The sequence below is a fragment of the Eucyclogobius newberryi genome, unplaced genomic scaffold (genome assembly GCF_026437365.1).
Source record: "Eucyclogobius newberryi isolate DKJ021-1_F unplaced genomic scaffold, fEucNew1.0.hap1 SCAF_16, whole genome shotgun sequence".
Lineage (NCBI taxonomy): Eukaryota > Metazoa > Chordata > Actinopteri > Gobiiformes > Gobiidae > Eucyclogobius > Eucyclogobius newberryi.
The window spans coordinates 9,863,087-9,879,424 of NW_027315790.1; the positions used below are offsets into that span (position 1 = coordinate 9,863,087).

At 44.2% G+C, this 16,338-nt stretch overlaps 1 protein-coding gene across 1 annotated transcript in view; it reads left to right on the forward strand.

Moving 5' to 3' along the window:
- Window positions 1-7,082, forward strand: part of LOC140361643 (uncharacterized) — a 49,681-nt gene extending 42,599 nt beyond the window's left edge. The window contains exon 6 of the mRNA XM_072447395.1: window positions 6,532-7,082. Within this exon, the coding sequence (XP_072303496.1) occupies window positions 6,532-6,702 (171 nt within the window). The 3' untranslated portion in view covers window positions 6,703-7,082. The remainder of the gene's footprint in view (window positions 1-6,531) is intronic.
- Window positions 7,083-16,338: the final 9,256 nt, after the last annotated feature.

Below are 16,338 nucleotides of genomic sequence, written 5' to 3' on the forward strand. Positions count from 1 at the left end.
TAAGCAAAGAGCTAAAGCACAGTTCCATGATGCAACTGGAGAGCCCATACAACCTGGTACTGGCAACACTCTCATGTTCTTTTCTACTCTGGTAAAAGGACTACCTAAATGTGTACAGGATCATTTGGTGGATGTTGTTGGTCTTTACTCAAAGACAGAAAAAGAGTTTGATGCCAACTGCCAACATCACGTTGCTAAGTACCTGAAGAGAAAAAAAGGACGGAATGAGGATATGGAAAAAAAATTAAAATGGCAAAGATCAAATTACAACTGAAAAAGCTCCAAGAAGAGGTGAATGATAAAAAGAAGGAAAATAAGTCTGCCAAGGTAATGGCTGTGGCAACAGAAGAGACTCCAGTGTCAGACAGTACCCCCTCTATGGCGGTTAAAATGGTCATGGGACAAGTACAACCCACTAGGACACAACCACAGGCAGTCCCATCCGCCACAGGACCAAAGAACAACACACCTGCTTCAGAAATCATCTACAATCAAGGACGTGAAAGAGGCTGTGGGGCAGGAGCTGGAAGAGGACAAAACAGGTTCAGCGTGACTCCTGATCAGTGCTTAAACTGCTTTGGAACTGGACATTGGGCTCGAGACTGCCCCATAGGGCAAATACAAAGAGGTCAACACCAAATGGCCCCAAACCAACCTGGCCAATTCCAAAGACCGCAAATGATGAATATGAGCCAACCCATGTCAAGCCAGAATCAGCTAAACTTCGACACCCCCTATGATGAGTAAAAGAACAAGGCCGTCGCCCGGATCGGCGTCACCGGGGCCCCATCCTGGAGCCAGGCCTGGGATGGGTGCTTGATGGTGAGCGCCTGGTGGCCGGGTCTTACCCCACGGGGCCCGGCCGGGCACAGCCCGAAAGAGTGACGTGGGGCCGCCCTCCCGTGGACCCACCACCCGCAGGAGGATCCATAAGGGGCCAGTGCAAAGAGATCTGGGCGGCAGTCGGCGGCAGGGGCCTCGGCGACCAGATCTCCAGACACAGACTAACTCTGGGGACATGGAACGTCACCTCGCTGGGGGGGAAAGAGCCTGAGCTTGTGCGGGAGGTGGGGCGATATCGGCTAGATATAGTCGGCTTCACCTCCACGCACAATTTGGGCTCTGAAACCCATCTCCTCGAGAGGAGCTGGACGCTCCACTTCTCTGGTGTTTCCCGCGGGGAGAGGCGGCGGGCTGGTGTGGGCTTGCTTATAGCCCCTCAGCTCAGCCGCCACGTGTTGGAGTTCCCCCCGGTGGACGAGAGGGTCGCGTCCCTTCGCCCTCGGGTGGGGGACAGGTCTCTCACTGTTGTGGCGGCCTACGGGCCGAACAGCAGTGCAGAGTACCCGGCCTTCTTGGAGTCCTTGGGAGGAGTACTGGACAGTGCACCGACCAGGGACTCCGTTGTTCTACTGGGGGACTTCAACGCTCACGTGGGCAATGACAGTGACACCTGGAGAGGGGTGATCGGGAAGAACGGCTTCCCCGATTTGAACCCGAGCAGTGTTCAGTTATTGGACTTCTGTGCTAGCCACGGATTGTCCATAACGAACACCATGTTCAAGCACAAGGGTGTCCATCAGTGCACATGGCACCAGGACACCCTAGGCCGGAGGTCAATAATCGACTTTGTTGTCTTGTCATCGGATCTTAGGCCGCGTGTCTTGGACACTCGGGTGAAGAGAGGGGCAGAGCTGTCAACCGATCACCACCTGGTGGAGGAAGACTTGGCAGACCCAAGTGCATTGTAAGGGTCTGTTGGGAACGTCTTGCGCAGCCCTCTGTCAGTAGGGTATTCAACTCGCACCTCCGGGAGAGCTTCTCCCATATCCCGGGGGAGGCTGGGGACATTGAGTCCGAGTGGACCATGTTCTCCGCCCGTCAGACCTGTTCCCAGTGCATGTTGGACTCCGCCAGGGCTGCCCTTTGTCACCGGTTCTGTTCATAGTTTTTATGGACAGAATTTTTAGGCGCAGTCAGGGGTCGGAGGGTGTCCGGTTTGGGGACCACAGGATCTCATCTCTGCTGTTCGCAGACGATGTTGTCCTGATGGCTCCATCAAACCCGGACCTGCAACATGCACTGGGACGGTTTGCAGCCGAGTGTGAAGCGGCTGGGATGAGAATCAGCATCTCCAAATCCGAGGCCATGGTTCTCGACCGGAAAAAGGTGGCTTGCCCTCTCCAGGTGGGTGGGATGTCCTTGCCCCAAGTGGAGGAGTTCAAGTATCTCGAGATCTTGTTCACGAGTGAGGGAAGGATGGAGCGTGAGATTGACGGGTGGATCGGTGCAGCGGCTGCAGTGATGCAGTCGCTGCATCGGACTGATGTGGTGAAGAAGGAGCTGAGTCGAAAGACAAAGCTCTCAACTTACTGGTCGGTCTACGTTCCTACCCTCACCTTATGGTCATGAGCTTTGGGTAATGACTGAAAGGACAAGATCGCGGATACAAGCGGTCGAACTGAGGGAGCTCGGAGTAGAGCCGCTGCTCCTCCACGTCGAGAGGAGCCAGCTTAGGTGGCTCGGGCATCTGTTCCGGATGCCTCCTGGGCGCCTCCCTGGGGAGGTGTTCCGGGCATGTCCCACCGGGAAGAGGCCCCGGGGAAGACCCGGGACACGCTGGAGAGACTATGTCTCTCGGCTGGCCTGGGAACGCCTCGGGATCCCCCCGGAGGAGTTGGAGGAAGTGTCTGGGGAGGAGGAAGTCTGGGAGTCCCTGATTAGACTGCTGTCCCCGCGACATGGCCCCGGATAAAGCGGTCGAAAATGGATGGATGGTAAAAATACAGTAGTTTCTTTTATGGAAATCAAACCGAGCCAAACAACATAGTGACACATAATGGGCTTTATTAGCTGAATATCTTCCACTCTGGTTTTCTCACAAAACGTTCAGTCGCTACCCATGAGGTTCCCAAACATGCAGTGCCTGTCCCTGTAGTAAATTGTACTGGATTATTAAACTCTACCGTGCTCATAATCTCCCATTGTATTTGCACTACGCACTTTATGCTGTTGACCTAATGGTTGTCTAACTCGTGGTCCATCTTTAAGAAGCCTCTGGTCTCTCTGGTAGCATTAGCATAATAGCCTCTCACTCACGCTCTTCTTTGGTCCCACACACTGCACTTACGGCACATTTGGAGGACAAAAGCTGAGCCACAAACAGACCACATGCTAAATGCACCGCGCAGCTGTTCACAAGCTACTTTCAGGTGTTCACAAGCACATTTCAAATGCATGGGGTCTTTAAAGTGTTAAAAGCCTGTGTGTTTGGTAGTCTGCGATAAAAGAGTTCTGATTGTGGACAAAATCTTGAGTCTTTGCTTAAAAAATGTGACCAACAATAAACACAAGTCTTCCTCAGAGTAAAGCTCAGCTATAAACTGGGACCACATCTCACCATTTCTCTTTCATTTAGTCACTTTTACAAATGCAGAAACACAGTTAGCATGTAGACATGTAGCACTAGCCTCAGTTAACTGGTACAATAACGGTGGCTTTACCATACAAAGCCTAGAGCCTGATATTCCCTCTTTGGTCATAGCTACATCTGATCGTGTGAATCATCGCAGTGTGACTCTTCTGTATTACAACTTTAAATTCCTCACCTTTAGTAGTGCAACATCCATAAATCTTATAAGATGAAAAAAATCATGCCGATGGGACACCAGAATTTGGATACTCTGGATACCACATAGAAAAAAGGCTGCGTTACATGGGCTACCATTGTCGGATCACTGCTAATGGATCAATGGATCATCATTTATTATATTTAGTGTGGAAAGGGACAGTGCACTTCAAGAACATAAATACATAGTATACTGATAAATATGCAAGATCGTAACCAAAGCTAAAACCCATCCTTCATTTTGACACTTCTCATTTCTTCTTGTGTGTTATGTTGTGTTTGTATGGTAAAGGACGCTCGCATGGAAAAACAACTTGCAAACTCAAAGGCTCTAGCCCAATTTCCACATCTGACTGGCTGCATCTAGAGAGACCAAAATCAGCTGTTTTGTTAATTCATCATTTGAGTTTATTGACTAAACATGATTACATTTAGGGGTTAGAAACCACCTCATGGCATGAGCTGGTCCACAGAATCTGTCCCTGTGAATAATGTTGACTTGCACAGGCTCCATTATATGCCCAGCCCTGCCTCTCTCGTCACATGACATTTGCACAGTTTCACAGTGCATTAGATACGAGGTGATGTGTTCTGATGGTTCTGTGTAAACTCTGGCACAGCAGTAAATGTCACACAGGTATAGTCTGTGTGGCCTGGGGAAGCCACAGGAGTGTACTGTAAGCCGGGTGTGTGAACTTTGACCTGACTGCAGTTAGATTTGATTGTTATTGTATGTCCACAGAAGGTTATACTTCATACGACTTTATATCTGGGTGGGGAAGAGGTATTTGTATTTAAGGTCATTTAGGGTTATAAATGCACATTAAATGAAAACTTAAAGATGCATTGCGTAACCTTTCTGGTTGAATGCTTGTGTCCATTGAAATGTTATTGCTAACATTTCCATTGTCTCCATAGAGATAAGTTTAATGCTACACCGTGTAACATTCCAAGCAAAGCAATTAGATCTCCATGGAAACGAGTAGGGGATTGACCCCTCCCCCCTCCCTCCAAGAGAACTTACACAATGCACCTTTTAGTTGAGCTTATTCATTGCAACAACAAAAAAGTCAAAATAAAAGACGTATGATATCACATTTACAATCATTTTACATTCAGTTCATTTGCATAAACAAGCAATTTACTCTTTTGTAGCAGTGTTTTCAGACAAATGTATTATCATGTTTCTCTTTCCTCTGTGATCAAATCCCCTCAAATTATGTTAAAATTTAGAAAGATTTTTGACTATTTTGTATTCATACTTTTTTTGCTAAAAAGACCTTCATGACCAATGCTATTTAAATTGGGAAGTCAGCGTTAACGATTAATTGAATAATTGTGACTAGTCCACTGTAAAAACTCAGATCCCTGACAAGTCATCTACTAGAATGATCATTAATTGCATTAGTTGCAAACATGAAGTTATGAAAAATTAGGATTCTTTAGTCAACGTGCTGAGGTGGAGGCTGGTTGTGACTGAAATGGGACACATCATAATGAGGGGGAAAAGTGCATTTATAGGTTGTTGATTGTCTTGTTACCTTTCCTTCTCAACCAGACAGGTGATGTGGAAGGAGGAAACAAGGAGCAACTAAACTAAAATGTAGTGAACGTTTAGAATGTTACTTCTGACACACCGTATGTAGAGGTAATTCCACAAGGTACTCCCTAAAAGTTAGGCATTTTGTTCAGGGGGCAGAGCATTCTAATTTGATTTTTTGTCAGTATATTATTTCACCCTGGAGAGACAAAGAGACCACGAGAATGGACTGTTTAGCAAGCTTTATTCATTTATTATTTGGCGCTCAGACCCCGGCGGAAGACGTCGCAATCATGGGCACTCCATGATCTATTTGTATTAGATGTCTCCCCCCGGAGCCTGGAGACTGGTGGTGGTAAATGTGGAGAGAAGGTAGAGGAGGAGCTGGGGAGGTGGTGGGTCGCAGTACGGTTTGAGCGGCCGAGCCATCTGTCTGAGGGCTTAAATGCGACCGCCTGGTGCTGATTGGGAGCGGGGAGGAGTCACTTGAGAGCGTTGATTGGGGATGAGGAGCAGGTGCGAGGGCCATGGTACAGACGCCCCCTGTCCTTTCACCCTCCTTCTTTGGCCGGGAAAAACTGCATAACCTCTTTGGGATAAGCGCAGAAACCTGGGAGAGTCCATGGTGAAGTGAGGGATCTGACTCTCACAGACGGACAGGCGGGCGCCCGCTTGAGTGCGATGATGGCGCTGGGGAGGCATGGCATGGTGGCCTTGACGTAGATGGGTGGAGTTAGGTATTCCAGGCTGAATTTACGCAGGCTTCATTTCACACTTGGTAAGTTTAGGCCCACAGCGAAATGCCATACTCCCAATTCCACAATTGTTACCTAGCAACCATAATATAACAAGGGCCAAAATCCATATAAATTACAAAAAAGAAATGATTTCACAAATTAATACCTGAGAGCACCTTTATTTTATTAAAGGAAAATGAACATTTTCACCTTATTTTACGTCTTTGTAAGTTGCTGAAATGGTTAAGTCTATTTTACGGGTATTTTTGATGTCTCTGAGTGGAAAACCAGCCTTGTAACATTTACAGACATCAACCTGAACACCATCATTTTTTTTATATGGCAACATTAAATGTCTTTTTTCAATAATAAAGAACGTTTTTGTGATTGTTCTGACTGTATTTTACAAGGGAGCTGTAGGGGGAGCTTTATTGCTAGTTACTTAGTTTTCAATTGTTTAAACGACTTAGAAGTATTCTGTTTTATTTTCATCTTTTATTAACCTTACTGACATAAAAGTTTGATAAATATTTACCAAAAGGACTATCCCACCACACAAAAGTCATCATTAAACAAACAGACCAATGTTTTACTGTATGTGCATAATTTCCTCTTGTTGTTTTTAGGTAAACCTGGACAGTAAAACGCGGGACCTGACCATCCAGCTGCTGAAGGCCCCGTCCCACACTTCACTGAACCTGGCCCAGAAACGCATCTACTCCCTGCTGGACACGGATTGCTACCCTCGCTTTCTCCAGTCGCCCGTCTTCACCTCGCTCCTCCAGGACTCTGAATGACCCGGCGCTCCAGCACACTCTGTGAAAACGTCTGCATGATTTGATATCACTTTGTATTCAGATTATTTTGTGTGCAAACCTAGATTTTTGGATTTAAAATGTTTCTCTGACTTGTTTTAATAATTTTATTTCAAGCCAAATTAACTGTCAATTAACTTTTTAATAAACGAATATAGACAGATTTTTATTTTCTTTCATTCATTTTTCACTCAAAGTTACCGGTCTTGTATATTTCCTTCCCACAAGACGCTGAATGACCATCACTGCAGATTGGACTGTATAAATATACCCATGTTCTGAGAAAACATTTTAGACTTTTCATCTTAAAATGTCAGAAAATATTTGATTGTACTTAAATAAATAGTTAATGTATTCCTCCACTTATCTGATCTTGTATTATGTTTATTTTTGGGCTAAATGCTAACTAGCATCTCGTCTTGCTGGAACCAAAAACCAAACAAGCCTGAGTGTGATCGGCCACGAGTAAGTTCTGTGCATGATAAATACTTTCGGCCTCCAAGGAAACCCCCGTGATGGTAGCGCCACTTGCTTTATTTTACCTTCAACAGAGTCATCACTTTGAAACTACTAACTTGAAACTTGAAGCTTTTCTGGCATAACTTTAGATGAACTTAAAATACACATCATCCGCCAGGAAACATCGCAAGAGGGGTTGTGCGTTCCTCCACCGTGACGCGCTGCCGTCTGTTTCCTGGATGGAAACTCATGACCAACCAGAGAGCTTCTTTGACACCAATTCTACTTTCAGAAACTTCTCCTGTGAGACGGAACTGTGTGCTTTAAGGACCAATGCTTCTCCAGATCAGAGACACTTTCTACAGCACCAGTACTTGTGATTGGTGTACACAGGGCTTTATTGTATTATATTGTACATAAAAACCTCACCATTTAACAGTCCTTGATACTTTTTTGAACAGGAAAAAGGGGTGACTAGTGGGGACAGACATTCAGCAAATAGTCAGTGCTGGAAATAGGCATAAATGCTGCAGTCTATATCACTATGGCACTTGAAATCCCTTTATTACAATACATCTGTTCATGATATCCAACATTGATGCTAGCAGCTGCTGATTTTAGCCTGATTTAAAGTTGCACTATAAGTTTTTCTGATACTGCATTGTGTGGAATGCATTAAACATGAAGACAAGTAGGTGACACAGAATGTTTGTATTATATTGTGTTTGTTTATCGTGTGTTTTTTAATTCTGGAGATATTAAGATAAAGATGTATTGGTTTTGTAATTTAATAATGAAATATAGATATGTTTAATGACAAAGACAAGCAGGTGATGGGTGACCCACCACTAGGAAACATAGTGTCTCTCGACTGTAACCTGTTATTTTATTCAACAGTTCATGATGTTTCATAATGCCTTGGTGTCCAGAAGTAATTTGAACAGCAAATCATCACCACTACCAATTGAATATATTCCACCAGCAGTGCCCAATGTCTCAAAATAGCCTCCTCTCAGCCGGGAAACTATCCTGTATAATGATTAATTTCCTCCCTCAACGTCCTGGAACACGCTCCAGTGACACCTGGGAGAGCGCGGTGGAGTGCCACCAACACCCTGGAAAAAAACAAGTGAAGAATGAATCCAGTCTTGTCTAAAGGTATAAGTATAGCGCAGTTTCTCCTTCAGCTTCATGGAAAACCCGAGCAAACATAAACGGGTAACGATGACTAATAGCACTATTAGCCGTGTGTACCTACGGAAGGCTTAAAGCATGACTCTGTACTGTATATACAAGTGTGCGCGCGTATCCATGGGTTTAGAGTCATAAGTATAGCAATGTTGCCATAGCAATTGACAGTTGAAAACATAATATTGAATGGCAAAGTCCTCAAATTATATATATGCACACACATTCATATAGTGTGTGTGTGTGTGTGTGTGTGTGTGTGTACACTTTTTTCCCCTTTTTTTCTTTGCTGAGCTTCCCAGGGGTAAATGTTTGTTTATTATTTGAAAATGATCATAACAATTTGTGATAAATCAAGAATAAAATTTCTCACCTAAGCTGACTTGATTTGGTGATAAACTGCATTATTTATCAGTGACAAATGACTTCCACTTGAACACTGACATGGGCAAAACCTAGGTCTTAATTATGTTGGATCTGAGTTCTGCTTTTGACACTGTCCATCATGGGACCCTCTCGGGGACCCTCTTACAGAGACTAGAGGACTGGGTGGCACTGCCCTATATCAAGGTCAAGGTTCTGTCTGGAAGTAGTTTGTTGAAATTGGTAGTGGTCACCTCCAGAGTCTCACTCTTAAACCTACAAATCAAGTCAGAAATATGGGGGTGATAATGGACTCAGACTTTAACTTTAACCGCCACGTCAAATCAATCAGTTGCTTTTTACCACCTAAAAAACATTGCCAAAATCCAAAATATAGTGTCTAAACCAAACCAGAACCAGGAAGTACCATCACATTAGTCCTGTTCTCAGGTCCCTGTGGCTCAGAGAATAGACTTTAAAGCAGCTCTGCTTGTGTACAAGTCTCTCCATGGCCTAGCACCAAAGTACATCTCGGACATGTTGGTGCCATATGAACCATCTCGGACTCTAAGAACCTCAGAGACCGGCCTCCTGCTGGTGCCAGAGTCAGGACTAAACATGGACCGGCCTCCTGCTGGTGTGTTTCAGTTTTATATCTGTAACATTCTTCCTGAAGATGTGAGACAGCTACTCTGACAATGTTCAAATCTAAGATAAAAACAGATTTGTTTAGCTGTGTTTATGACTGAAAGGATTTTCTTTGCACTCTTCTCTTTTATGTCTTAAACTGTTCTGCAATTTGTGATTTCTGTCATGTCTTTATTGTCTTTATTATTTTCCTGTTGTGTGAAGCACTTTGAATTGCCTTGTTTACGCATTGTGCTCTACAAATAAACTTGCTTTGATGGTGACTTTTATGTTGAACAGAAAAAACAATTAGTGCGCACACTAGCATCGGTTGTCTCCTGTTTACTGACGCACAAAACTTCAAAATAGTATATTTCAAAGCAAAATGCCTCTAACATTAATGTATAAAGAGGCGTTAAATCGTGGTGTAGAGGTGCCGAGAAGTTTAACAAATGGGGTATGAGGGTAAACAGGACATAGTTTCTTGTTTACAGGTACAATTTAGATTTCATTTATTAAGGAAACATTTGTTATGTTTGGGTGACGTCAGTTGCTTATGTAGCAGACCACTCTGAAGCTAACAGGTCTGGGGGACCAGAGCCAAACAAAACTTTGCTAATTTAACTTCTCTGGAGAGTCCAGATGTTGCAAAGTAAGGCTTTATGTGTTTTTCCTGGACAGGGATAGAAACACCCAGGGGTGGGACTAGACACATTATTCTGACAAGACGAGACACAAGAATGAGACGACAACATTTTAGCATTTATCATTATACTATATACAGTATAATCCATTATTCTCCAATGTATAAATGACTAATCGTTTTTTGCCTATTTACATTTTTGCTGTCATGGTAAAATGTTTCTTCTTCTATGGCTGCCCACGCACTATATCTGGCCGGGGTCCCACTTTCTTAGCAAGAGCATTATGTTTCCAACTGCTCTATTAGAGAAATATATATAAATCTTCAACAATCTTAGAAGATGACTAACCTCCTGCAACCTCCTCCACTCTCTAGCTCCAGCCTGAACTAGCCTAACGCAGCCTAGCCGCTAGCATCATGGCTGGATCTACCTTTACCTGTTTGAGCTGTCATATGTCGAGTCAGAACCCTGGCTCCTTCTCTGATGATAGGTGAAGTGCAGTGTAGTGGTAGTTTTGGAGGCCAGGGTTACGGAGTTAGAAGCGCGGATCCGCTGTTTAGAGGAGCTAAAGTCCAGTTATAGTTCGGTTTTAGCGCGAGGGCTACCGGACCGCGCTCCAGGGCGTAGCATTAGCATTAGCAGTAGCAGTAAGGCCGAGCTCAGCCCCTCAGCGTCTCCCGTGCAGGACTAGACCAGGAACAGAATAGGGACCAATTTGTGACAGTTCGGAGGGGACAAGGCGCTAAACGCCGAACCTTAGAGCAGCGTGAGCTTCACGTCTATACTGGTTTTCTCCCCTCAGCGATCATACGCCCGCTGAACACACTAGAGAAACTCTTGTAATCGGGAGTTCTATTGTTAGAGACGTGAAGCTGCCAGCTGCTAGCGTTAGGTGTTACCCGGGGGCCAGAATGGGTGACATCGAAGGAAACCTTAGGATCTTAAAGCAGAGTAGGACCCGTTTCCGGCGAGTTGTGATTCACGCAGGCGGTAACGACGCCCGGCGGAGACAATCAGAGGTGCTCAAAGTTCAAGTAGCCGCGGTGTGTGACCTAGCGAAGTCGATGTCAGACACTGTAATATTTTCAGGTCCCCTGCCCAATCGGATCAATGCTGAATTGTACAGCCGTCTTTCAGCATTCAACAGCTGGTTATCTAGATGGTGCCCTCAAAACAACGTAGTCTTTATTGCTAACTGGAGTGCGTTTTGGGGAAAGCCCGGGCTCATACGCAGGGATGGCATCCATCCGACTTCGGAGGGTACATCCCTATTAGTTCGGAATTTGACCGATAGTCTTAGTCGTGTTAAGTGACCATCTAGGGATGAGCCCCGGGCGCAGAGCAGCAGTTTAAGACGCTCTTCTGTCGCTGAACTCTCGCCCGTTCTGTTACATGTGAAGTATTCAGATTCAAGACAGATAGAGACTGTGTGTGTCCCTCGTGTCTCTCGTACAAATAATGCCAAAAAGTCACATCTCAGAAAAAATATTTCAGGCGTCAGACCAAATAACTTAAGGAAAATAACAATCACAAATGACACAAATATACAAATGAATAAACACGTAAAATGTGGACTGCTAAACATTAGAGCAATTTCCTCCAAATCGCTCTTAGTTAATTAATTAATTAGTGACTATAACATAGATCTTCTAGCTCTAACTGAAACGTGGCTTCAACAAGACGACTACGTCAGACTAAATGAGTCCACCCCACCCACCCATGTTAACCCCACCCACCCATGTTAACTTTCAGACTGCCAGGAGCACAGGCCGAGGTGGTGGTGTGGCAGTGATCTCACACTCAAGCCTACTCATGAGCCCTAAAACTAACAATGCATTTCACTCATTTGAAAGCCTTATGCTGTCAATCACATGTCCAAATATGAAAAACCAAAAAGGAGTTTTGTTCATAGTTATCTACCGACCTCCTGGTCCCTATTCAGAGTTTTCTGACTTCATATCAAACTTAGTGTTAGCCTGGGATAAAATAGTTATAGCTGGAGACTTTAATATCCACGTGAACATGAGTGATGACGCTCTCAGTAATGCCTTCAGCATCTTGTTAGACAGCATTGGTTTCACTCAGAATGTAAATAAACCGACTCACACTCACAAGAACACTCTGGATCTTGTCCTAACGTATGGAACAGAGATTAGTGACCTCATTGTCCTCCCTCAAAACCCTATATTGTCAGATCATTTCCTAATTACCTTTCAGTTTATTCTTAAAGATCATCCAGTCCCACAAAATAAAGTTATAATGAAAAGGACAATATCTGAAAAATCTATCTCAAAATTCAAAGAAATAATAGAGCCAATATTCAGTGACATGTCATGTGATCCTGCTGAGAATAGTTTTAGTCCCAGTATAAGTGATCAACTTGTCGACTTGACCATGAATTCTCTGAAGTCTGCTCTTGACGTTGTCGCGCCGTTAAAACAGAAGGCCATTAGGCCAAAGCGCGCCTCCCCATGGTACAACCAAGAACTCCGTTCACATAAACAAAGAGTTAGAAAGTTAGAGGGATTATTTCGTCGCTCTCACACAGAAGAATCCCTAAAAGCATGGAAAAGTTGCCTGCTGTCCTATAAGCAGGCTCTGCGTAAGGCCCAAACCAGATATTATTCAAATCTAATAGAAGTCAACAAAAGTAACACTAAATTCCTTTTCAGCACTGTAGCTAGGCTAACAAACTGTCACAGTGCAGTAGAGCCCTCAATCCCAGCTACACTCAGCTCTGATGATTTCCTCCTATTTTTTAACAATAAAATAAAAACAATCAGAGATAAATTAGATGAAATTACCCCCGCTATTAGCCCTGAACTAGCCCAAGCTGTAAATCTAACGTCCCATATAAATCCACCTGTTCACAGCTGTTGATCAAGCAGAGATAACTTCAGCCATTATGTCCTCTAAAAGCTCAACTTGTGTCCTAGACCCCATTCCAAGCAGACTCCTCAAAGACATTCTCCCCCTAATTATAGACCCTATTCTTGATATAATAAATACTTCACTCGAAAGTGGCTATGTTCCACAGTCCTTCAAACATGCAGTCATTAAACCTCTTCTGAAAAAGCCTAATCTAGATCCCGACCTATTGGTGAACTACAGACCTATTTCAAATCTTCCCTTCGTCTCTAAAATCCTTGAAAAAGTTGTAGTAAAACAGCTTTGTCGCCACCTGCAGGACAATAACTTATTTGAAGTTTTCCAGTCAGGGTTCAGAGCCCACCACAGCACTGAAACTGCACTAGTTAAAGTCACAAATGATTTGTTATTAGCCGCTGACGATGGACTGGTCTCAATCCTGGTTCTGTTGGACCTCAGCGCAGCGTTTGACACCATTGACCACAACATTCTACTGCAGAGGTTAGAATGTGATGTAGGTGTTGGAGGAACAGCCCTCAGCTGGTTTAAATCATACTTATCTGATAGGTACCAATTTGTTAATGTAAATCAGAGCTCCTCACCATGCTCTAAAGTAATTTACGGTGTGCCACAGGGTTCGGTACTTGGTCCAATTCTGTTTACTCTTTATATGCTGCCATTAGGCAACATTATCAGAAAGCATGGGATTAACTTCCACTGCTATGCAGATGACACTCAGCTGTATTTATCAATGAAACCTGATCAGAGCGATCAAGTTGACAGACTTAGTGCTTGTGTGAAGGAGATAAAAACCTGGATGACACTTAACTACCTGCTTCTTAACCCTGAAAAAAACGAGGTCATTGTGCTTTGCCCTAAGCATCTACGAGACGGTCTATCTGAGCAGATAGTCACACTGGACAATGTTAGTGTAGCCTCTAGTTCTACTGTAAGAAATCTTGGAGTCTTATTTGACCAGGAGCTCTCATTTAAAGCTCATATAAATCAAGCTTGTAAAACAGCCTATTTCCATTTGCGCAACAAAGCCAAAATCAGAAGAATCCTGCCTAAAAGCGATGCTGAAAAACTTATCCATGCATTTGTACCAATTACTAGATTAGACTACTGTAACTCCCTGCTTGCAGCGTGTCCTAAAAGCTCCATAAAAAGCTTTCAACTGGTTCAAAATGCAGCAGCAAGATTACTAACAGGAACAAAAAGAAGAGAGCACATTACGCCAGTGCTGAAGTCTCTTCACTGGCTCCCCGTCGAGTTTAGAATCAAATTTAAAATTCTACTCTTGACCTACAAAGCCATAAATGACATGGCCCCATCCTACCTCAAAGATGCTATAGAACCATATCATCCAAACAGAGCTCTTCGCTCTCAGAATGCTGGCCTTCTGGTGGTCACAAGAGTCTCTAAAAGTACTGTAGGAGGTAGAGCGTTTAGCTACCAAGCTCCTGTGTTATGGAATCAGCTCCCGACCCATGTTAAATATGCTGACACAGTCTCTTCATTTAAGTCCAGGCTTAAAACGTTCCTCTTCGAAATCGCTTATGGTCAGACTAGTTAGGAACAGAAACATAAACCCACAGCTTTAGCTACGCTGCCCTAGGAGTAACTATGCTGGGGGAAGTATGACAGCTTGAGCACTATCCTCTTCTTCTGACTACTTATGCTATCAAACAATATTTATTTTTTAATTCCACTTGCAAACTGTTCACCGCCTTCTTTTTCTTTCTCTCACTCCTGAGGACAGGTGGACCCAGATGTCCCTCTCCTGGTGAAGTGGTCCCTGCCCTGTGTGGACGGTCCCTCATCTGCCTGAGGAGTGGGTCCAGCTCGCCTCCGACGGTCCCTCATCTGCCTGAAGAGTGGGTCCAGCTCGACTCCGACGGTCCCTCATCTGCCTGAAGAGTGGGTCCAGCTCGACTCCGACGGTCCCTCATCTGCCTGAAGAGTGGGTCCAGTTCGCCTCAGTCGGTCCCTCATCTGCCTGAAGAGTGGCTCCAGTTCGCCTCCGACGGTCCCTCATCTGCCTGAAGAGTGGGTCCAGCTCCAGTCTCCCTCGTGTCCGTCTGTCCGTCTGTGAGAGTCGGATCTCTCCTTCACTGGAACTCCTCCAGGTTTCTACGCTTTTTTCCCAAAGAGGTTTTTTTTGTAGTTTTTCCTGGCCGAGAAGGAGAGTCTAAGGACAGAGGACCCTGGGACATCGTCCCTCGCCACCACAGACATTGTCTGACTTCATCGCCACCACAGACATTGTTGATTAATTTCTCCCTGTGGCCCTCAGAGGCAACTGTTGTTGTGATTTTGGGCCTTACAAAAATAAATTGATTTGATTTGATTTGCAGGTTCCTTCAGCTCCATCCAAAAGGGTCAATGGTTGTATGTTTATGAGTGTAGTGGATGCCTGTGGCTTCTGTGGCCTTAATGACAGTGGTTAGCCCAACAGCGGATGTGGGAGGGGGGGCGTTGCTAGGATATGGGGATGCATAGAGAGAACATGCCGTTAGCAAACATCCCAGCTGCAAGACGCAAGGTGAAGCACAAAAACAAGTGAACCCAGGGCAGTTTGACAAAGAGGAACTGAATGTTAGATTTAGACCTTAGAACATGAATATGAACTGGAAGGCATTTTATTTACAACGTTCAAAACACGAACAGAGCGGTTTAAAAACATTTGTGTCATCTGCACCTGACTTTTATTATTCTAAGTTCAGGCAAATAAGAAGATGTGAAGTAGATGGAGAAAACAGTCTTTTGTCAAAATCTTCACTCATGAGATACTGCGGTTGCGACTTGGGAGGTGGTCAACACTTGACAGCACAATATTATAGCCTTTATATGTATTATAATATTTTGAAAAACAAGTGAGTCCTTTAGAATATAATATGCAGCAGCATGAATGTCAACAAAACAGTTGCAGATCAGCCGTTTATAGAGAAGGCTTTTGAAGGCGCTGTATGTGTCCTGCCTTCTACAAGTTTAACACAGTAACTACAATCACAGCTGGGTTGCCAGTGCTGTAAGTTTTTCCCCTGTTCAGAATATGAATAGGCATTGTCTTATGTAAAAGCGGCTCCTTCTCCTCCAGAATTCCAGGCTAACTGAGCTGCAGAGGCTGCACCAACACTGATTCACGATGCCTACAGGTGCTGCAGTTTAGGTAGTGACCATTCACATCAGAGAGAGGACTTTTAGGTTTAAAAACACCGGATTTATGCTTGGCAACTGGCAACCCAAAATGAGTTACTCATTATAATTTGTTTTTTGGTACTCAGGACAATTATCCAATCAGAAAGCAAACAACTTGGCCATCATGTACAATGTTTTTGTAACAAAGATTTTTTTGCAATTGTCAGTAAAAGCTATACATGGATCTAGCTATGGACCTCTGAAATTCTACAGACTTTTCACATCAAATCCGGCAGACTTTTTAGAGGAACTACGAGAAAATGGCCCA